The 23,032-nt window shown below is 42.4% G+C and overlaps 1 protein-coding gene across 6 annotated transcripts in view; it reads left to right on the top strand.

The window, feature by feature from the left end:
• Positions 1–23,032, top strand: part of Cbx5 (chromobox 5) — a 48,975-nt gene that overhangs the window by 11,431 nt on the left and 14,512 nt on the right. Inside the window, exons 1-3 of one of the 6 annotated variants that reach the window (XM_042264924.2) lie at positions 10,936–11,066; positions 11,206–11,305; positions 12,892–13,073. In XM_042264924.2, coding sequence (XP_042120858.1) covers positions 11,246–11,305; positions 12,892–13,073 — 242 coding nt within the window. In that variant the 5' untranslated portion in view covers positions 10,936–11,066; positions 11,206–11,245. Of the gene's footprint in view, positions 1–10,935; positions 11,067–11,201; positions 11,306–12,891; positions 13,074–23,032 lie in introns of those variants that run through there. The other 5 variants (XM_016000360.3, XM_016000361.3, XM_076556983.1 and 2 more) reach the window with 5 other exon arrangements.

Here is a 23,032-nt window from a genome sequence, read left to right as displayed (position 1 = left end):
ACTCTCAATAAATATCCCACAGCCAGCTAAACAGTTTTAGAAAAGGAACAGAATGACTATATTAATCATCTCTTTGGCACAGGATTTGAATTGGGAATGTGGTTGGAAACTGGACAAAAAGAAAAATCTTACTTGGCTTAAATAGCACATCAAAACACTTGAAGAGCTAGGTGGTCTGAGATCAGCCATCCTCTCAGTCATTTATCTGATGGTGGCCTTTCTTTGCATTTAACTATCAATATATTTGAAGTGTAGAGCACACTTTTATTATATTGTGCCATAGTAACTCACACTTAAATGTCAATAGAGACACTTGCAAAGACCTGCAAGGTTCAATAACTTCTGGTGTGGGTTTGTTCCTCCTGTCATCACCCATTATGGTGTTTTTTTTTTTTTTTTCTTTACAGCTTTTAAATTGCCAGAAAGCAGAATTGGTCAGGATCATAATAGATGGCCCAGGAGCTGCCAAGGATACCCTTGTATGGGATGAGAAAAATTTAATGCTGGCTTGATTTTATTTATCTAAAATGTAGGATATAACTTCAATATAATTCATGTTGCAAAAACACCAAGGTGATGACCAAGCACAGAATTGTGCCATATGTTGGAGGAATGCTCTCTTTATTTCCTGAAGTTTTACACTCTGAGATGTTTCTTACTTTAATCATGTAAAGATTCCTTTCTTGTCAGCATGCATCAATCAGATTATAGTATATAATCTTAAATAAATCTTCAGTTAAATTAGAAATATTTTAGATTATGGTTATGTAAGTTAATTTTTATGTCTTTTGAATGTCTTTGCTAAACAGGTTATTGGACAAATCTAAATTGTCTGACTTAGTATGTATAGGCTCTTCCTTAAAAATAGATGATTGGTTGAAATGACCTAAAGGGGTCTTTGTAAGCCCTAAGCTGTTTAAGTCTAAAAACTGCAAACAATGCCAGGGTAAAGACTGAGTTTTGTTTGTGGTTTTTTGGTTTTTCAAGACAGGATTTCTCTGTGTTGCCCTGACTGTCCTGGAACTTACTCTGTAGACCAGGCTAGCCTCAGACTCAGAGATCTACCTGCTTCTGCTTCCCTAGTGCTGGAATTAAAGATGTTTGCCACCACTGCCACCCTACCCCCAGTTTGGGTGATGTTTGCAAAGTGTTTTCTGCCCATAGTTTTATTTAGGTAGAGAGACATTTCATTTCTCTTTTAACTTTATTTCATTCTTTTTTCTTTTTTCTTTTTGTAGAGATAGGGTCTACTACATAGCCCTGGCCTACTTGGAACTCACTATATAGGCCAGGATGGCCCCAAACTCAAAAAGATCTACCTGCCTCTGCCTCTAGAGTGCTGGGATTATAAGTGTGTACCACCACACCTAGCCCAACTTCCATATTTTGTAAGGATGATCTGCCAAAGTGGTATGTATAAATTCATTGTAATCTACCCAAACATTTTTATTACCCATTTTTCTTAAGATTTATTTATGATGAAATCATGAGGTTTGTTTTTTGTGTGTGTATGTGTAACATGACAGGTTTATAAATTCATGTTTCCACATTAAGAGAGGCATGGGTATGAGATTAACACCCACTTGAGAGTGGGACTTTAAGATGAGGACATTCCAGGGGTAGAATTGTTAGGAAGCATCATCTGGAAGACATTTTCCAATAATGGTGCCAAGTTTTACTTTCTCATAAATCTTGGAATAGTTGCATATACAGTATCTACCCAAGGATTAATTTACCAGTACCGTAACTAAACTTCATTACAACTTACACTTAAGAGGAGAAATCAGTAGATTTTAATAAGAGGAAAAGAATACTCAACCTTATTTTGAGATAATAGGAATTTGTGTGTTGTTGCTAAAAATACCAGTTTATCAAACTGACATGTCAAGAAGTTCTGAGAATTGAGTCTGTAATCCACATTCATTTATAAAAGAAAGATGGTCAGGGCCACTGTCCCTTGAGGAACCCATACCCAGTCTTGATTATGTCTCATTCACCTCCACCCCCCACCATGTACTTCTTAAAGAAGCCATGGTCTTGGATATGTCTTTCTTTTCTCTATATGTGCTTAAGCCTATATTAATATATCTTTTGGGGGTGGTGGATTTCTCTGTGTAGCCCCGGATGTCCTGGAACTAGCTCTGTAGACCAGGCTGGCCTTGAACACAGGGAGATCCGCCTGCTTTTGGCTCCCAAGTGCTGGGATTAAAGGTGTGTGCCACCACTGCCTGGCTTAATATATCTTTATTAACCCCCCAGCTCTTTGTTTTAAGCAAAAAGAAAACAGTTGTCAGCTGGGCGTGTTAACACACATCTTTAATCCCTGGACTGGGGAGGCAGATATAGAGAACCTATCATTGCTTTCTGGCGAGCAAGAGATACATAATAATGCTCTTTTAAAAAAAGGTCAGACTTGGGGAGCGGCACATACATCCAAATGGAATTATAGAATGGCCTTTAACAGGTTTATGTCTTTTTTTTTTTTTTTTTTTTTTTTGGTTTTTCGAGACAGGGTTTCTCTGTGTAGCTTTGCGCCTTTCCTGGAGCTCACTTGGTAGCCCAGGCTGGCCTCGAACTCACAGAGATCCGCCTGGCTCTGCCTCCCGAGTGCTGGGATTAAAGGCGTGCGCCACCAACGCCCGGCAACAGGTTTATGTCTTAATCTGAAAGAACAAAAGGAGGAAACAGGAGGATTGTAGTCCATCTAAGGGATGAGACAGAATGAGACCTTGTCTCAAAAGCAAAAACCAAATAAAAATCCTTTACTCTTTGTTCATTGTAGCAGGATGTTTATATAACCAATAGTACTCAGCCTCAGTGTAGTTATATAGTTGGTTGAAACTTTGCCTTAGCTTCTCATTTTGGGGGGATGTTCTGGGGATTGAACTCAGAGCTTTGCACATGGTAAACATTTCCTACATTGCCTACATCCTCAGACACTTAGTCTGATTTTAAAAGGATTATGAACTGTAACTGCTAGCCACAGGGAGGACACTCTGTAGACACTCTTTCCTCTCTACTGTACTAAAGCTTGTGTTGATTGTATGTGGTTTGTAAATGATAGGGCTGTTAATAGCCACAGTTAATCCTCTTCAACTCTTTCCTAATCCAGTCTCTTACATAGATATTTTAAAAGCTTTGACTCCTCCTAAAGTGGGTGTTTATCTGCTTCTGATGTAGATGGAACGATAGTTATCAGCCCATGTAACAAACCTTGACACAGCCTGGACAGCTGTAGTCTGCAGTTGTGCCATGTTCTTGTGAAAATGTCACATGACCAATACTCTAGAAATCATAAATCCAGTGCAAGATAAAATACCCTTTATGGAGGGTATTTTGTCTTTATGCTGTATGTGTTACATACCTAAGACCATTGGTACTTCAATACCCATAAAGAGCAGAAAACACTAGCAGTTTTTAATTTGTTTGCATCTGCTCATTTCTACTTTTTTTTTAAATTATTTTTATGTACACTGGTGTTTTGCCTGCATGTATGTCTGTGGGATGGTGTCAGATAGTTGTTAACTACCATGTGGCTGCTGGGAAATGAATCGGTCATCTAAAGAGCAGTCAGTGCTCTTAACCGCCAAGCCATCTCTCCAGCCCCTCTGTTCATTTCTTAAGTGTGTCTGCATAGAGTACTCCTAGAAGTTAGGATTGTGACCAACAATTGAAGCTTCCCATCAACTGCAAAATTTGTTTCCTTTGTAGTTTTTTGAGACAAGATCTTATACTATAGCCCAGGCTGGCCTCTTACTTATGCTGATTTTTCTGCTTCAGCCTCTCAAGTACTGGGAACTATAGGCATACACTGCTATGCCCAGCTACCCCGAACTACTGTCTCTCCCAAGGGCCTTAGAGAAGAAATTGCTGTTTCTCTTTGAGTTTAGTGGTGTGTGCCAGTACTCCCAGATCTAGGAAGGCAGAGGCTGGAGGATTACTGCAAATTGGAGGACAACATACTTAATAGATACAGAGAGAGAGAACGTGTCAGGAGGGAAGGGGAGATGGAGGAAGCCTGGGCCATGTGAAACCACTGATCAATAGCATATTTAATTTGTGTGGTAAGGAGGACCTTTGAATGTGTTTTCCCCCTCACTGCTTTTTAGCTGGGGCTTGCTCTCTGGAAGTTTTTTGTTTTGTTTTGTTCTTTTTTTTTGAGACAGGGTTTCTCTGTGTATCCCAGGCTGTCCTGGAAGTTGCTTTGTAGACCAGGCTGGCCTTGAACTCCCAGAGATTCACCTGCCTCTGCCTCTGGAGATATGACTCAGTGGTTAAGAGCACTGGCTGCTCTTCTAGAGGACCTGGGTTCAATTCCCAGCACCCACATGGCAGCTCACAACTGTCCGTAACTCCAGCTCCAAGGGATCCAATATCCTCATACAGACAAACCAATGTACATGAAATAAAATAAATCATTTACAGGTTGGGAATTTAGCTCAGTGGTAGAGCGCTTGAAGGCCCTGGGTTTGGTCCTCAGCTGGGGTGCGGGGGGGCATATACCACCACTCATCTTGATTTTTAAAGATTTCATCCATTAAAGAATTTCTTGTCAGTGATTTGGAATGTGAGTCTGACTCTGCTTGACCATGAAGTTCTTTGATGTTTTTCCAAGACTGACTTCTGTCTTGAGGAACCTATAATGTGAAAATTGCCTTACATTGCTCATAGGAAGGTCTGTTGGTACTGCTTTTTTTTTTTTTTTAAGCTCTATGGGCTCTAGTTGCTGCAATCTATGGTGTATAATCCTTTTACCAGAGATCAGTATTCAAGAGACACTGAAAGCTGTTTTCCTTTAAAAGGCTCTCTAGAAACTTGAGAGGCTCCTCACCCCTTCCCATGAAGATTTCCATAAGGATAAGGTTGCCATAGTATCAGGATTCTGCTTTAATCACTCCATCATCCTGCCAGCCATATCTCATTTCTCATACCAGAATGCTCCTCCCTCCCAGGCTCAGCTTGAACCACCAGTCTTGATGCTTTATCGGGCCCAGGCACTAGCCTTAAATTGTCCGCCTGGCTTTGTGTTTCATTTGACCCTAATACACTGGGTTGCACTGTCTAAAAGAGAATTATGTCCCCTCCCATGTCTGGATGCATTTCTCATTTCTTACTGCTGGTCCTGAGGAGATCTGTTAACTTCAAGGTTAAGATAAGACACATTCCATCAGAACTATGTCGTCATCCTTGCCAGCTTCTGATCTGTGACTGTGACAGGAGATTTACAAGGCAGTTGCACGCCATTCTTTAAAGAATATTATGGTTGGACTCTGACTCCTGGCATCAGGCCAATTTGATTTGTCAGCTGTTACAAAACCCATTTCCCATAGAGAAAGGGGCCTTGGCTCATGTGCCCTTCAGGCTGCTCCTACAGATGAACAGGAGTTAGTGTATCTGAACCTTTTATTTCCTGGTGTTTTATAAGGGTAAAGGTAGATAACAAGAATATTTTGTCCTTTGTTGTGTGTATGTGCGCACACGTGTGTATACTGTGTAGCTGGGTATGCACACCATGGCAAATGTGTAGCAGTCAGAAGACAACTTTGTAGTGTCAGTGCTCTCTTTCCACCTTTGTGTGGGGTCTGGGGGTCAAACTTGGGTCATTATCAGGCTTGCATAGCAAGCTGAGACATCTTGATGGCTTCCTATTATATAGCTCTTTCAACATAAACTCAGTTCTTTCCTTACTGGGTAGACTATGGGGATTTATTACTCTAGATTCTTCTTTTAAGATTTATTTTTATTTTATGTGTATGAGTGTTTTGCTTGTGTGTATGTATGTGGATCCCTTGTGCCTTGTACTCGAAGATGTCAGAAGAGGGTGTCAGATCCCCTGGGACTGGAGTTCCAGACAGTTGTCAAGCCACCATGAAGGTGCTGGGAATCCATCCTGGTCCTTTGACAGAGAAACCAGTGTTCTTCACCGCTGAACTGTCTCTCCAGCCCTGACCTTTTTTTTTTCCCTTTCTTTCGAGACAAGATCTTTTTATGTATCTCTGACTGGCCCTGCCTCTGCTTCTACAAGTACTGGGATTACAGGCCTTTGCTGTTGCTCCTAGCTATTTGTCCTATTTCAGTGATGCTGAGGTTTGATATAAAGGTTATTTGCTCAAGATCAATTGTGCCTGGGAAGTTACTATCTTGACCCTATTTTAATTTCTTTAGTGATATTTTCATATTCCTTAATTACAAAAGGTTAAGAAAGGTGTGGGGGACCAAAATCCACACTTATTTTCCCCAGGAACTCTTGAGGAATGGGGGATCAGAAGCAGAGAGAAAACATAGGATAGACGTAGTGGGCGCCAGCAGAAAAGATGAGACCAGGCATGATGGTGCACACCTTTAATCCCAGCACTGGGAGGCAGAAGCAGGCAGATCTCTGTGGGTTCGAGGCCAGCCTGGTCTACAGAGTGAGATCCAGGACAGGCACCAAAACTACACAGAGAAACCCTGTCTCGAAAAACCAAAAAAAAAAAAAAAAAAAAGAGTGAGTTCTACAACCAGAGTTAAACAGACCCTGTCTTAGAAAGAAAAGAAAGAAAGAAATGAATTGGGATTAAAAAAACAAAAACAAAAAACGTTTTTTTTTTGTTTTTGTTTTTGTGTGTATTCCTGATGGTGCCCACGGAAGCCAGAAGAGGACATCCGATCCCCTAGAGCTGGAATTACAGGTAGTTATGAGTGCTGAGAACTTAGTCCTCTGAAGAACAGTAAGCTCTCTTAACCACTTGAGACATATCTCCCAGACCTCATTAGTTTTATGGCAGTCTTATTATAGCCCAGACTGGCCTCAAACTTGTGAGCTAGTGACAGTTCTCTTTTTTACCCTCTGAATGCTGGCAGCATCACGGAACACTGCCACACTGTTTGGGGAAATGGGTCTGTGGGTAAAGAAGTTTGCTGCCAGCCGGGCGGTGGTGGTGCATGCCTTTAATCAGGCGGATCTCTGTGAGTTCGAGGCCAGCCTGGGCTACCAAGTGAGTTCCAGGAAAGGCGCAAAGCTACACAGAGAAACCCTGTCTTGAAAAAAAACAAACAAAAAAAAGAAGTTTGCTGTCAAGCCTGATAATTTTCATTCAGTGTCTGGAACTCACACAGTGGAAGGAGGGAATCAGCTCCCAAAAGTTGTCCTTTGATCTCCATATGCACACCATGCCATGCAGGCATCCACACACACAATATATTGTAGTCGGAAGTTTTCCTGTGTCCCACCTGGCCAGTGGTCAGGACATAGCTCTCCCACTCATGTCCCCCAAGTAAACACACAGAGACTTATATTAATTATAACTGTACAGCCATTCGCTCAGGCTTATTACTGACTAGCTCTTACATTTAAATTAACCCATAATTCTTATCTATGTTTAGCCACATGGCTTGGTACCTTTTCTCAGTTCTGCCTTGTCATCTTGCTTCCTCTGTGTCTGGCTGGTGACTCTTGACTCAGCCCATCTTCCTCCCAAAATTCTCCTCCTCTGCTTGCCCTGCCTATACTTACTGCCTGGCTGCTGGCCAATCAGCAGTTTATCAACCAATCAGAGCAACAAATATTTATAGCATACAGAGCGATATCCCACAGCAAAATGTGTGTGTGTGTGTGTGTGTGTGTGTGTGTGTGTGTGTGTTTAAAAGGCTGTGGTGGTGCTCAGTACAGTGGTATACCTCTAATCCAAGCACCCAGGAGGCATAAACAGACAGAGATAGACCTATGACCAGCCTGGTTTAAATAGTGAGTTCTAAGACAGCCAGGGAAACAGAGAGATGCTGTCTTTTGTCTTTTGTGTGGGGACACACACACACACACACACACACACACACACACACACGTGTGTGCGTGTGTGCATTTGCAGGCGACATGGGACAACAAATGGGCAAGGACTAAAAACCAAAAGTTCCTGAACTTTGAGAAATTCTCTAGCAATTAAAAAAAAAATTTGCCGGGTGGTGGTGGTGCATGCTTGTAATCCCAGCACTCGGGAGGCAGAGCCAGGCGGTTCTGTGAGTTCGAGGCCAGCCTGGTCTACAGAATCCAGGACAGGCTCCAAAGCTACAGAGAAACTCTGTCTCAAAAAACCCAAAAAAAAAAAAAAAAAAAAAAATAATTGCTCTTCAGACAGGTGCTGCTGGGTGGGTGAAAGCCAACTAATAATTCGGGAGGCTGAGGCAGGAAGATTGTAAGTTCAAGGACTTACTGGGTTAACTCGATGATACCCTTTGAATGAAAATAAATAGACGAGATACTGTTCAGTGGTAGAGCACTTGCCTATGAGTATGAAATGTGCTAGATTCAACCCTTAGTACCACAAAACTCTCATACTCTGAAACTCCTGGTTGGCTTGGTTTGGTGTGGATTTTTGAGACAAGATTTCTCTGTAACAGCTCTGGCTTTCCTGGAACTTGCACTGTAGACCAGGCTGGCACTGAACTCCACAGAGATCTGCCTGCCTCTGCCTCCCAAGTACTGGGATTAAAGGCCTGTGCCACCACTGCCCAACCCCTGATACTTCTGTTTGATAGCCAAAATTATCACCATTCTCTACTTTTGAAGCCACCCCCACCCTCCACTCCCGCCACCCATTGGCCTTAAACTTAGAGATCTTGGATACTATGAGTAAAGGCATACACTGCCATGCTAGGTGGGCCTTCTTTTCTTTTGTTAAGTTTTTATATAGGTCTATGTGATATGTTGAACACACTCCCTCCCCCATATCCTCCCATTTCTCGCCCTCTTTTTAGTCCCCCTTCTGCCCCTAAACAGTGTTAGTTCTACATACATGATTTTATGTATCTCTATTAAAACTAGGAGTTGCCATTGAAAGAACATACTGTAGTTGTAAAGTTTTTCCAGTCCTGCCAAGCCCCGCCCCCCCAGTCCCACAGCCCTCTTATAAAATAATCACTCAGAAGCTTATATTAATTATAACATCAGCCATTAGCTCAGGCTTATTACTGACTAGCTCTTACACTTAAATTAACCCGTAATTCTTATTTATGTTTAGCCACATGGCTTGGTACCTTTTCTCAGTTCTGCCTTGTCATCTTGCTTCTTCTGTGTCTGGCTGGTGACTCCTGACTCTGCCCTTCCTCTTCCTGTCTCTCTCTTGGATTTCTTGCCTGCCTATATCCTGACTCGCCATAGGCCAGAGCAGCTTCTTTATTAACCAATCATAGCAACACATATTCACAGCATACAGAAAGACCATCCCACAGCAACATACTATATTTATCTTTCTAAGACTGGCTTTTTTTAATATAATCATCTCCAGTTACATCCATTTTCTTGAAAATGATTTAACTTTATTCTTTATGTCTGAAAAAGATTCCATAGTGTATGTATGCATTTTATTTACCCATCCCTCAATTGCTGGGCACCTAGGTTAGATAGTTCTGTATTTTAGCTGTTGTAGATAGCATTGCTATAACATGAATGTGGTGTGTCTCTGTGGTATGTTCACTTGGAGTTCTTTTTTATTTTTTAATTTTTTTTTTGTTATTTTTTTTTTGTTTTTGGAGACAGGGTTTCTCTGTGTAGCTTTGTGCCTTTCCTAGATCTCTCTCTGTAGACCAGGCTGGCCTTGAACTCACAAAGATCCGCCTGCCTCTGCCTCCCAAGTGTTGGGATTAAAGGTGTGCACCACCACTGCCCGGCTTTTTTAAGATTTTTTTAAAAAAATTTTTATATGTGAGTGTTTGCTTGCATATATGTCTGTATACCACATACATGGCTGTTGCCCTCAGGTGCCAGAAGAGGGTGTCAGATCCCATGGGACTAGAGTTACAGGTGGTTGTGTGCCACTCTGGGTTCTGGGAGCTGAATCCTGGTTCTCTGCAAGAGCAGTTAAGTGTTTAAAATAATTGATTTATCCATCTCTCCAGCCCCTTATAAAGTAAAGAGCATCCTGCTTTTCCTTACTCTCCTGTGGAAGCAGCCTTAGCATGCATAGAGCTCTGACACCACAAAAAAGGTTTAAATTCCCATATGTGAAGCAAATAGGGTTTTGGATCTCTAAAACATTTGTTACAGCCAGGTGAAAGGACACTATGTATTATAGTCCGGTTTTCTTTCTTTCCTTCTGAGACTAGGTCTCCTGTAATACAGGGTGGTCTTGAACTTGCTGTGTTAGTTGTACATGACCTTGAATTCCTGATTTTTCTGCTTCCTGTTAATGGTCTCTGTTTTATCATTATGTCCTCCTTTCCTTGGGTCTTAGGAATTATGAGTAATATATTAGGGGTTATAATTACTAAAAGTCTGTTTTATAGCATTACAAGAATAACTAATAAAAAACTTAAATTTAACCATAATGGCTGTGGCCAGCTTGCTCTCCCTCTTTTTTTAAACTGAGGGACTAATTTTTCCCACCTGTAAGCTCAGTTGGAAGGTTCTTCTGTGGTGGGTGTCTCAGTCTGTCCCAGGCCCGGATTCCATCCCCAGCTTTTGCTTCATGTGTTTGGGTTCTGGTTGTGTTGTGATTCTCTCAGACAAGAAAAGTTACATAGTATTACTAAAATACTTCCCCTCTCCCTCTCCCTGTTACTTCTCTCCCTTAAGCAATTTTAATTAACTGTGTACAGTGACAGATGGTGGAAAAAGCTTTGTCTAAAGGGCTTCTAGATTTGGGTGGTTTGTCTTGGTCTGTTGTTTGAAGAACTTACTCTTGCCCCTCCCCCTCTGCCAGTGAGCTGTGATCCTGTTAGGTGGTCCTAACAGGCTATTGATTAATTCACAGTGCTTTTAGAGTAATAAGCCTAAATTTTGGTCTGTAAACCAAAGAACTAACTCCCTTGAGCGCTAAACGCCTTAGTCTTAAGGCCAAGGGAGGTACCTTCCAACTTCTCCACCCAGTCTGCAGTGAAAAGGAAAGTTAAGCCTTTTAACTTTTTCATTTGCCTCTCCCTCTTAGTCTAGTACGGCTGCCAGTTGCCATGGCAACGGACTGGGACAGCTGCGCAGTGGCGCCCAGGCAGCTGGGTGGGGGCGGGGGAGCTGCCAGCCCGCCAAGCCCCAGACCTGGGAGGGGAGGCCCCTCCTGTTAGCCCAGAGGGAAAGAAGGAACTGGGGCGATCCGGTAGGTAAGGGAGGGAACCCCTATTGGTCTACTTAGGGCTTCTCTTCAGCATGAAGGTATAAAGAAAAAAATTCTTTTCCTCCCTCAAACTGTAGAACACATATGTAAATCCTTGTTTTTTTTCTTCCTGGTGAGGCAGGGAAGGCCATAGCCACAATGCTTAACTGCATGCTTCCAACATGGGGCTGGTTTTAACCCAGCGCTCTGACCTAAACTGCTCAGCTCCCGGAAATTCCAAGGTGAGTGGGGGTGGGGGTGGGGTACTCTCTCTGGAATATGACATTTCCTGTCTGTGGTGAGGTCGGAGGCTGTTTATTTTAAATAAACCTTAATATAATTTTTTGATGCCTGGGAGTCTTATAAATTAATGGAAAGATTTTTTTTTTTTTTGAAAGCCTTTTACCTACATTCCCCCATGCCTTCTCTCTCAAAGTTATATAGGTCAGAAATTAATGCAAGCAGTTTTTGAGGCTGGCCTACCTACTGTTAATAAGTTCTTTAGGTAGGATTTTCAACACTACATTCCTGTAATGATTTCTTAAAATTACTAATTCAGAATAAATTAATAAATACAACTTCTACTTCTTTGCCTTGAACATAATACTGAGATTAGTTGCCCTTTCTATTCCTGAGGTTGGCTTTCTGGCCAAGATGGGAATGCTCTGCAAAACATCTTTAGAGATTATAGCAAAATAACAGTGGAGTCAGCTGAGATATCGATTCCTGCCATTTGGTAATTCAGACTATGGGTACCATTTAACACGATTAAGGAAGAATTTTTTTTTTAATGATTATAGTTCAACAGTGTGGGAATTTTAAAAACTAGATTCTCTGTTGAATACCTCTGACGTGCATATTTCTGAGCTTAACTCAATTTCCATTTGTGATGCATTGCCTTGGCTTTCCTGGGCAATGAATAGCCCTCTGTGTTCTGAGGAGGCTTCATGTTGATGCAGAATCTGGGGCCAGATTTCTTTCCCCTCCTCTTCCTTTGGCCCAAACTCAACTTCAGTTAAGAGGCAAGGTACCTATGTAACTATTTGGGTTAGTTGAGCCCTGGGAATTACAGGCTAGTCCAGTAACTAATTTTGAAGTTTTTTTCTTTGCCCCTCTTCCCTTGTATTCCCAAATGAGCTTGCTAAAAAGGAGGCTTAGTGTGTTTGAGCTGTCAGCCTTGCTTTTGTGAGCTGATGGACACTGAAGGGACACGTTCAAGTTGTTTAAGGAAAATGTACCAAGTCACTAGAAATGTGAGAGATGACCCAAGTAGGCGTGTGTGTGTGTGTGTGTGTGTGTGTGTGTGTGTGTGTGTGTGTGTGTGTTGCTAAGAGACTGATCAAATGCTCAGAGTACAAAAAAGTTACTTTTGGGTGTTTTGTAGGGGGAGGTTTCTTTCTTTTTTCTTTTTTTTTTTTTTCTTTTTCATTTTTATAAAGACCTTTATTCACCTTGGAGGAAAAGATTTTTATTCTGTCTTGGTTCCTTTAATTGAAGGTTTTCCACATTTCTCTTTGAGTTCCTGGCTCACAAGTAGATGTAGAAACGGTTGAGAATAACATACCATGCTATTTGCTTTTTTGGAATATGAAATTAAAGGAGTTAAACAATTGTGCCTTCTAATAATTTTGATTTCTTCAACTGAAAAGAACTTGTTTTTAGGGAAATATGGATTGACCCATCATAAATTAAATTTGTAGTCCTGTCTTAGAATAATTGTAGACCAATAAGGATATGTGGCTCACTTGTATTGTACCCTCTATTCCATCAAGAAGTGACAGTTTTAACCCTCATGGATTGTAATTATTTTGTCTTTCCCCCTTTTCAGGAGGAACCTGGTGGCCTTAGTCCTTCAGGTGGATCAACCTGCGACATGGGAAAGAAAACCAAGAGGACAGCTGACAGCTCTTCTTCAGAGGATGAGGAGGAATACGTCGTGGAAAAGGTGTTAGACAGGCGCATGGTTAAGGGGCAAGTGGAGTATCTGTTGAAGTGGAAAGGCTTTTCTGAGTAAGTGCCTTCTTTTCCAGGCATCAGGACTCTGTAGAAGTAGAAAACTGGTTTATTTGCCCATGAGTTACTATCTGTCTTTTTCCCATTTACATTCTTTCATAAGAATCAAGAAAGGCAGCAGACCACAGTCTCCCCATCAGGGAGCTGATGTTTTAATGATCTTGTTTTTGAGGGGTAGTTTAGGGATTGGTTGGGAGCACAGACTTGGGAGCCGGATTTCCTGGGACCAGATTCTTGTTCCACCCTTTAAGATACAGGGCTAATTTCTTTTATTGTTATTATTTTAAAAAATTCTTTTCTTGCTGGGCAGTAGTAGTACACAACTTTATTCCCAGCACTCAGGTGGCAGAGGCAGGCGGATCTCTTGAGTTCAAGGTCTACAAAGTGAGTTGCAGGACAGCCAGAGCTACACAGAGAAACCCTATCTTGAAAAACAATTTTTTTTTTTCTTATTTTGTATGTATGAGTGTTTTGCCTGCATGTATATTTATGCACTGCATTTGTGTTATCTGGTGCCCACAGTCCAGAGAGCATCAGATCAGCTAGAACAGGAGTTAAATGTGGTTCTGAGCAGCCATGTGAGTGCTGGGAACCAAACCATGGTTGTCTGGGAGAGCAGGCAGTGCTCTTTAACACTGAGCCGTTTCTCCAGTCCATTGGTTAATTTCATAATCTTTTTTCCCCCTTTAATGAAATAGGGATAAGATGTGGGTGTAGCTTAGTAGTAAAGTGCTTTCACCTAGCATACTCAGGGTCCTAGTTTGATCCTCAGGTATGCCAAGAAAAGGAAAGAAGACAAACAGACAAAACAGGGATAAGACATAGTACTTAGAGTTTTCAGTGATTGTGAGTAGACACACTTGTCATTCACTGCAAGTGTGAGCATGTGAGTTTAGATGACTGGAACTCATGTGAAGCCAGGCATGTGCGTCTTTCCCTGTGGTCCTACTTTGAGATGTCAGACAGAGACAAGAGAATCCTTGGAAGCCTGAGAGACAACTAGCCTGGCATACATAGCAGTGAATAACCCTGTGTTTGACCCTGTTCAAACGAGGTAGCAGTCTGGGACCTCCAGTTGTACATACCCACACTCACATGCAAACATGCAGGAACATTCACTTAATACATGTACGTGTGCATGCGCACTGAAAGATTTGTAAGGGGTAGATTGTGGTGGTATTATGTTCCCCAAAATATTGTGCACCCTAATAAACTTATCTGAGGTCAGAGAACGGAACAGCCACAATATTAAACATAGAGGATAGGCAGTGGTAGCACACGCCTTTTTTTTTTTTTTTTTTTGAGACAGGGTTTCTCTGTGTAGCTTTGCGCCTTTCCTAGAACTCACTTTGTAGACCAGGTTGGCCTCAAACTCACAGAGTGCTGGGATTAAAGGTGTGTGCCACCACCATGGCAGCACACGCCTTTAATCCTAGCATTCCAGAGGCAGAAATCCCTCTGGATCTCTGTGACTTCAAGGCCACATTGGAAACAGCCAGGCATGGTGACTCACGCCTTTAATCCCAGGGAGTGATGGCAGAAAGCAGAAAGATATATAAGGACCAGAAACTAGAAGCTTTTGGCTGGTTAAGCTTTTAGGTTTTTGAGCAGCGGTTCAGCTGAGATTCATTCTGGATGAGGACTGAGAGGCTTCCAGTCTGAGGAAACAGGATCAGCTGAGGAACTGGAGAGGTGAGGAAGCTGTGGCTTATTCTGTCTCTCTGATCTTCCAGCATTCACCTCAATACCTGGCTCCAGGTTTGTTTTTATTAATAAGAACTTTTAAGATTCCTGCTACAGCAGATCACTTTCACCTTCTTGTGTGAGTCAAAGTCTCGTGTTTTGGTTATGTGCAGCATATCTGAGGCTAGCTGGCCTGTAGCCCTCAGTTCTGTCTTTGCCTCCCATCTTGCAGTGGGAATACCAGTGCATCCAGCTTTTTATGTGAATTCTGGGGACTGAACTCAAGTCTTCAGACTTAGATAGCAAGTGTATTTACCTACTGAGTCATTTCCACAGCCTGACATCATGGCTTTAAAGTGTAGGGCTTCAGCAAGAGATCCTATAGCTCAGTAGTAGAGTGTTTGCCTAGTTTATGTGAGGCATGGGGTTTTGTTCTCTTTGGTGTTTGGTTTTGTTTTTGTTTTTTCAAGGCAGGGTTTCACCGTGTAACAGTCTTGGCTGCCCTGGAACTAGCTCTGTAGACCAGGCTGGCCTGGAAATCAAACAGATCCGCCTGCCTTTGCCTCCCAAGTGCTGGGATTAAGGGTGTGGGTCACTATCCAGTTGGGTTTTATTCTCAATACCACTAAAAGTAAACATAGAAACAAAATGCAACAAAAACAAAAGGTAGAACTAAACTTGCTAAAAGAGTCAATGTTTTGCCAATACTTTAAAGTTAGGTCCCTTCGGGACCTAGTGAAAGTTACTTCATTTCATGATTTAACATTATTCATATGGAGCACTGGACATTTTAGGTAAATTGATTCATGCATAACAGATTACTTAGCATCTCTTTCACCAGAGTACTATTTTTATACAAGGTCTCATAGCCCAGGCTGACCTAGAACTATGTGGCCAGAGATAATATTGAACTTCTAATCTTCATGTTTCTGCTTCCCAAGTGCTGGGATTCTGGGCTACTACACTGGATTTTGTAGCACTTTGTGTATCTAGGCAAGGACTCTTCCCAGCTGAGCTACATGCCAAGCCCCGCTCCATCATCATATTTCTAAAGAAGAATGATAGCACTACTCACCAGGTATGAAAACCATTGAATGTGAGAGAGAGATAGGAAAGCCCTATGAAATAGGAATTTAAATAATACTTGAAGAATTCCAGGTTGTTCTTAGACTTATCATTAAATCACCGCTAGAAATACTTTGAAAGGAGCTTAAAGCATGCTGTTAGTCCGAGCACTCTGGAGGCGGATCTCTCCAAACAAACAAAAAACTATTTGAACTTTTGGTACCTAACATAGGTACAGAGGTGAAAGTTGGGGTAGATAAAGCATTGTCATAAATGAATGCCTGAGATTGGGACTAGAGACATGGCTCAGCAGATGAGTGCTTCTTGTTCTTCCAAAGGACTCTAGTTAAGTTCCCAATACCCTGTACCACGGCTCACAGTAGCCTGTGACTCCAGTTCCAGAGGTCGGATGACCCTATTCTAGCTGCCTCCCTCACACATACCTTTGTACATTCAGTACATTTGTACATCTCACTATGTATCTCTGGTTGACCATGGAACTCTCTTTGTAGACCAGGCTAGCCTCAAACTTAAGATACCACCTGTCTCTGCCTCCAGAGCTCTGAGATCAAAGGTATGTGCCACCACACGCAGCAAATAAAATCCTTTTTGGGAACATGCCTGGGGTTTCATGAAAGGCTAGACTACGTTTTCCTGTCAGCCCTGAGCATTGTCTGTAAGAGAATACCTAGCTGTGTGCCATGGCACTGTCCATATATAAACTTTTTTCCTGTACCATATATAACTTGTGGTAAGTTTAATTTGTTAGGGAAGTACAAGGTTAACAATAGAAACTAGGGATTTGGCTCAGTTGGTAGAGTGCTTGCCTAGCTTACACTAAACTTTGGGTTTGACCCTAGCACTGCATACACTGGATAAACCTAGCTGTCAGTGGTAGAAGCAAGGAAGGTCAGGAACTCAAGGTCATTCTTGGCTACATAGTTAACACCAGGCTAGCTAGCCTGGGTTAAAAAAGCTACCCCCCCCTCATTAAAAAAAAAAAGTTTTGATGGATTGATGTGCTAGTGTGTTCTTTAGAATATAAAAAATCAAAATTAAAGCCGAGCAGAGGTGGCTCACTATGCTGATACTTTGTTTGTGCTCTATCTAACAAATAAAGCTTGCCTGGAGATCAGAGGGCAGAGCTAGCCACTAGTTAAACATAGAGGCCAGGGGCGGCGGTGGTGCACACCTTTAATCCCAGCACTTGGGAGGAGGAAGCAGGAAGATCAGGAGTTCAAGGCCACCAGGCGGACAGAGGCTCATACCTTTGAGCCTAGTACTTGGGAAGAACACCTTTAATCCCAACACTAGGGAGGTGGAGACAGGAAGTGATAGGGCTGGGTGGAGAGAAGAATGTAAGGCAGGAGCCAGGCAGTGACGTAGACCATTAATTCCAGCACTCGGGAGGCAGAGCCAGGCATATCTCTGTGGGTTCAAGGCCAGCCTGGTCTACAGAGCAAGATCTCAAACAGGCACCAAAACTTCACAGAAACCCTGTCTCGAAACACCCCCCTCCAAAAAAAAGTGTGTGTATATATATATGTATGTATGTATGTATGTATGTATGTATGTATGTATGGCGGCAGGAGACAGGAGCTGTGGAGTTGGCAAGTTAAGTAAGAGGTGGCTGTGGCTTGCTCCTTTGTCTCTCTGATCTTTCAACACACACCGCCACCATATCTGGCTCCAGGTTTTTATTATTAAGACCCATTTAGAATTCACGCTACAGCTCATGCCTTTAATCCCAGCACTCAGCAGACAGCAGGTCTACACAGAGAAACCGTGTGTGTGTGTGTGTGTGTGTGTGTGTGTGTGTGTGTGTGTGTGTGTCGACATGGAAACAATATAGTAAGATAGGTTGAGACCATTCACCTTTTATAATTTTTTTAGTAATTCTATCATTAATTGTTTTTTTAAGTAAAAATAAAATTCTTATTTTGTGTATGGATGTTTTGCCTGCATGCATGCCTGGTTTCCATGGAGACCAGAAAAGGGCATTGGGTCCCCTGGGACAGAAATTACAGAGGGTTATGAGCCACCATGTGGGTGCTAATAATTGAAGCTGGGTCCTCTGAAAGAGTAGTCAGTGTTCTTAACTGCTGAGCTGTCTCTGGTCTCCTATCACTAGTTATTATTAATTTTTAAAAGAAGGTGTATGTGTATGAACTCTTTGCCTGCATGTATATATGTGTACCATATGCATACATGGTCAGAAGAGGGGAACAGAACCCCTGGAAGCAGGGGCTGGGGTGATGGCTCAGTAGTTAAAGAGCACTGACTGCTGTTCAGTCAGTTCAGAGGACCTGGCTTCAAATCCCAGCATCCACGTGGCAGCTCACAACTGTCCATAACTACAAGACCTGACACCTCACACAGACATACATGCAGCAGAACACCAACACACATAAAATAATAATGATTGTGAACCACCATATAGGCATTGGGGGTCAAATCCAGTTCCTCTGTAAGAACAAGTGCTCTAAATCACTGAGCTGTTTTCCAGCTTCCTGTTATTTTTTTAAATTTGTTTTTGTGCGGTTTTTGTTGTTTCCTTGTTTTTTGAGACAGGTTTTTCTCTGTGTATCCCTGGCTGCTCTGGAACTCATCTTGTAGACCAGGCTGGCCTCAAATTTAAGAGTCTGTCTCTGCTTCCTGAGTGCTGGGATTAAGGCGTGGGCCACCACTGCCCAGCTAGTTCTTTCTCTTTGTTGAGATGAGGTCTCACGCCAGGATAGCCTTTTACTGTGATGATACAGGTTTGTGTTACTTTGCTTTCGGTTGCTGTGACCAAAAGCAGTGTGAGGGGGAAAGGGTTTATTTTATCTTACATGTTACATATATTCCAAGGCTGAAGGAAGTCATAGCAGGAACTTGAGCAGGGCAAGAAGTTTAGGTAGAAGCCCTGGAGGAGTGCTGCTGGTTACTGACTTGCTCTCAGGCTTGCTGTCAGTTATCTCCCCCACTCCCTTCTTTTTTTTTTTTTTAAAAACAAGGTTTCTTTGTGTAGCCCTGGCTGTCCTGGAACTCTCTCTATAGATCAGGTTGGTCTTAAACTCACAGAGATCTTCTGCCTGCTCCTGCCCCCTGCCTCTGAAGTGCTGAGATTGAAGGCATACACCACCAGACCTGGTTGTCAGCTACCTTACACAGCTCAGGCCCACCGGCCTCTGCGATGGCACTGCCCACAGGGAATGGGGCTTCGGTATCAATAAGCAGTCAAGACAGTGCCCCAGAGACACGCTCACAGGCAGTCTGATGGAAGCTGTTCTTCCGTTGAGGTTCCCTCGTCCTAGACTTGTCAAGTTGACAACCAAGATAGCTCCTCAACTTGACAACCAAACACATGACTTTAAAACATAATATTTCATGTTAACATCACAGTATAAAACACAGTCCAACTTTAGAAGTCCCATACTTTTGGAAAGTTAAAATTTTCAACACTTTAAAAATTTTTTGTATTATGTGTGGATATTTCCCTTGCATGTATATCTGGGTACCGAATGTGTGCCTGGAGACCAGAGGCCAGAGAAGGGTGTCAGATTCTCTGTTACTAGAATTACAGACACCTGTGGTTGCTGGAAATTGAACCTGGGTCCTCTGGAAGAGCAGCCAGTGCTCTTAACCACTGAACTATCTCTCCAGCTCTGTTCAGGTCTCCTTAAAAAAGCATCCACACTAGGCACCGTGGCGCACACCTTTAATTCCGGCACTCTGAAGGCAGAGGCCCATGGATCTCTGTGAGTTCTGAGTCAGCCTGGTTTGCATAGTGAGTTCCAGGACAACCAGAGCTACATAGTAATACTCTGTTTCAAATAACAAAAAAAAAAAGTTGCAGGCCTTTAACTGTGGGCTTCTATGAAATAAAAAACAAGTTAAATACTTCTCTTCCTCAAACAAAACCAGAGTCTAATGGTATAGTGCCCCATATGATATCTTGGACTTGTTCAAGATCTTCTGGGCTCCATGGGACTTTGAGCAGTCCCATTTCTCTAGAGCTGCCATTAGCGCCACACACACACACACACACACACACACACACACACACACACACACACACCACTTGTCTCCTAGGTTCGAGCCAGATATGATATCTTGGACTTGTTCAAGATCTTCTGGGCTCCATGGGACTTTGAGCAGTCCCATTTCTCTAGAGCTGCCATTAGCCACACACACACACACACACACACACACACACACACACACACACACACCACTTGTCTCCTAGGTTCGAGCCAGCTCTGCTTCACACCTGCCATTCATTGTCCTTGCATCTCCAGTATCCTGGGGTTGTTGCCACTGCAACTGAGGGTGCACCTTCATAGACGGTCTCTCTTTGGGGACGTTATCCCTGCCTCCTGGTACCAGGCCTCAGCTGTTCTTCATGAGACATCTATCATGTTTTCAAAATTAGAACAGTGTGGGAGACTTATTGCCAAGTTCCACCAGCTTGATGTCCAGCGTTGGACCCCTGCTCACTGTACCTCTGTGCTCCCCAGAAGGCTGACCAGCAGGTTTCACTTCCACAGATTTGTTTCTCTGTGTAGCCCTGTCTGTTCTGGAACTCAGAGATTCCCCTGCCTCTCTCTCCCAAGTGCTGAAATTAAAGGCATATGCCACCACTGCCCAGCCACTTCCACAGATTCTTAATTTAAAATGTCACACAGACAGTTCCAGTAGAGTCTTTGTTTCCCTCAGAAACCTCAAGTCAGCACTACCCAGCCTTACAACCCTAGATTTGACTTCAACAACTTCCCTCAAGCTAACTGCAGGTTATAGATGCTGCTTTTGTGGCTTATTGCCTTTGTTGTTGTTATTGTTGGCTTCTGTAATTCATTATAGGTTACAGGTGTGTTTTGTATAAAAAACAAACCTAATCTTTCCTGTCTAATAGAAGAACTATGCTTCTGGATAGGGAAAGGGGATGATAGTTTTTTTCTTTATAGATTCATTTCTTGCTTTTTGTGGGGGGTGGTTTCAAGACAGGGTTTCTCTGTGTAGCTTTGGTGCCTTTCCTGGAACTCGCTTTGGAGACCAGGCTGGCCTCGAGAACTCACAGATCTGCCTGGCTCTGCCTCCCGAATGATGGGATTAAAGACGTGCACCACCACCGCCCGGCCCATTTCTTGCTTTAATTCTACAAGATTGTTGTAGTTTTAGCTTTCTAGAACACATGCTGTGAATACAAAATACACTTTGAGAATACCAAAATTGAAACAGACATGTTGGTTCATTCCTGTAATCTAAGTTTTTGGAAGGCTGAGAGGCAAGAGAATTGTGGAGACTTCAAGACCATCTTGGGCTACATAGTAAGACTCTGTCTTGAAAAATTCAGAGAGCAGCTGGCTGTGGTGCTACACACCGTTAATCTTAGCACTCAGAGAGGCAGAGACAGTAGAATCTCTGTTAGAAGCCATCCTGATCTACCTAGCAAGTTCCAGGCCAGCCGGAGACCTTGGGTTAAACGAAAAAAAGAAAAAGAAGCCTACAGAGAAGGCTGGGAATATGTCTTATTAGAGTGCTTGCATAGGATACACAGCACTGGTTGGGCCCCCAGTACCATATAAAGAAGGTGTGGCACCACATGCCTATGAACCCAGTATTCAGGAGGGAGAGAGAAATCTGAGGATGAGAAGTTCAAAGTTATCCTTGACTACATAGTTTGAGGCCAGCCTGGACTACATGAGACCCTCTTCCTCAAAAAACTTACTTTCTACATGATAGGACTTCATGTTTTGTCCAATCATTATCTCAGATTTTGTGTGTGTATATGTACAAAAAACTTGCTGACAGTAGACTTGGGTCTACCACATTTGAATGAATGCATTCCAACTCCTACTTACCAGAGTTTACAAGTAATATCTAACACAATAGAAATTGGAGGTGTGTGTGTAACTTACTAAGTTACCCTCGTACAGGCAACTGATGGTATGTATAAAATCATACTCTTTGCGCCGGGCGGTGGTGGCGCACGCCTTTAATCCCAGCACTCGGGAGGCAGAGGCAGGCGGATCTCTGTGAGTTCGAGGCCAGCCCGGACTACCAAGTGAGTTCCAGGAAAGGCACAAAGCTACACAGAGAAACCCTGTCTCGAAAAACCAAAAAAAAAAAAAATCATACTCTTTGCACTTAATTAAGCTTTTATAGTTGGGCTTTTTCGTTGGGGAAAAGCTGTGCAAGGGTTTGAACTCCTGGAACCTGGCTTATGACTAAATGAGCATGCTTACCGTTGAGCTATATGCCCACCTTGTAGGTTGGGTTTGTTTTTTGTTGTTTCTAAGGATTTGATTTTTTTTTTTTTTTAATTTTGTGTGTGTGTGTGTGTGTGTGTATCTGCCTATATGTGTCTGTGTGGGATGTGTGAATGCTGGGCAGGTGCCTGTGGAGTCCAGAAGGCATTAGAGTCCCTAGAACTGAAGTTAGAGATGTTCAGGTCCTCTGCAAGAGTAACAAGCACTCTTAACCACTGAGCCATCTCTCCAGTCCCAAAATTGGGAGTTTTAAAAAGGTTTATTACAGTATAATTTATGTACCATAAGAGTCACCCACACCCGGTGGTGGTGGTGGATGCTTTTAGTCCCAGCACTTAGGAGGCAGAGGCAGGCAGCTCTCTTAGTTTGAGGCCAGCCTGGTCTACAGAGTGAGTTCCATTGACAGTCCCTCAAAAAAAAAAAAAAAGTCACCCACTGATATTGTACAATTGATGTTTTTTGTTTTGTCTTTGAGATAAGGTCTTTTGTTTCTCTGTGTAGCCCTAGCCTCAATCTCCTGAGTGCTGGAATTAAACGTTTTCACCACCATACCTGGCTCAATTGTTTTTGTTTGTTTATTTTTGTCTTTTGGTAGGTATTTATATAGACTTGTGAGACTGTTAGCACACTCCCATTTCAGAACATTTCCTCAGTCTAATCTACTACATGTCTCTAAAATGTATCTTACTAGGACATGTCAGAAAACCCAAAAGAAAGCATATCTTTTCTTGTGTCTTTTTTTTTTAACTTAGTATGTAGTTTTTTATATTTTCTTAGGTTATATTTTGTTTCTAAATTTTTGTTGCTGAATACTATTCCCTTATACAGTTGTGCCACATTTTGTTTATTCATCCATCAGTTGATGAGCATTTCAGGTTTGTTTTTGGATTTTGGCTGTTAAAATGTTGCTATAGGACTAAGGGTGTAGCTCTGTGGTGGATCAGACATAAAATCCTG

The sequence above is a fragment of the Peromyscus maniculatus genome, chromosome 20, assembly GCF_049852395.1.
Source record: "Peromyscus maniculatus bairdii isolate BWxNUB_F1_BW_parent chromosome 20, HU_Pman_BW_mat_3.1, whole genome shotgun sequence".
Lineage (NCBI taxonomy): Eukaryota > Metazoa > Chordata > Mammalia > Rodentia > Cricetidae > Peromyscus > Peromyscus maniculatus.
This window is presented reverse-complemented; position numbering and strand designations above follow the sequence as displayed.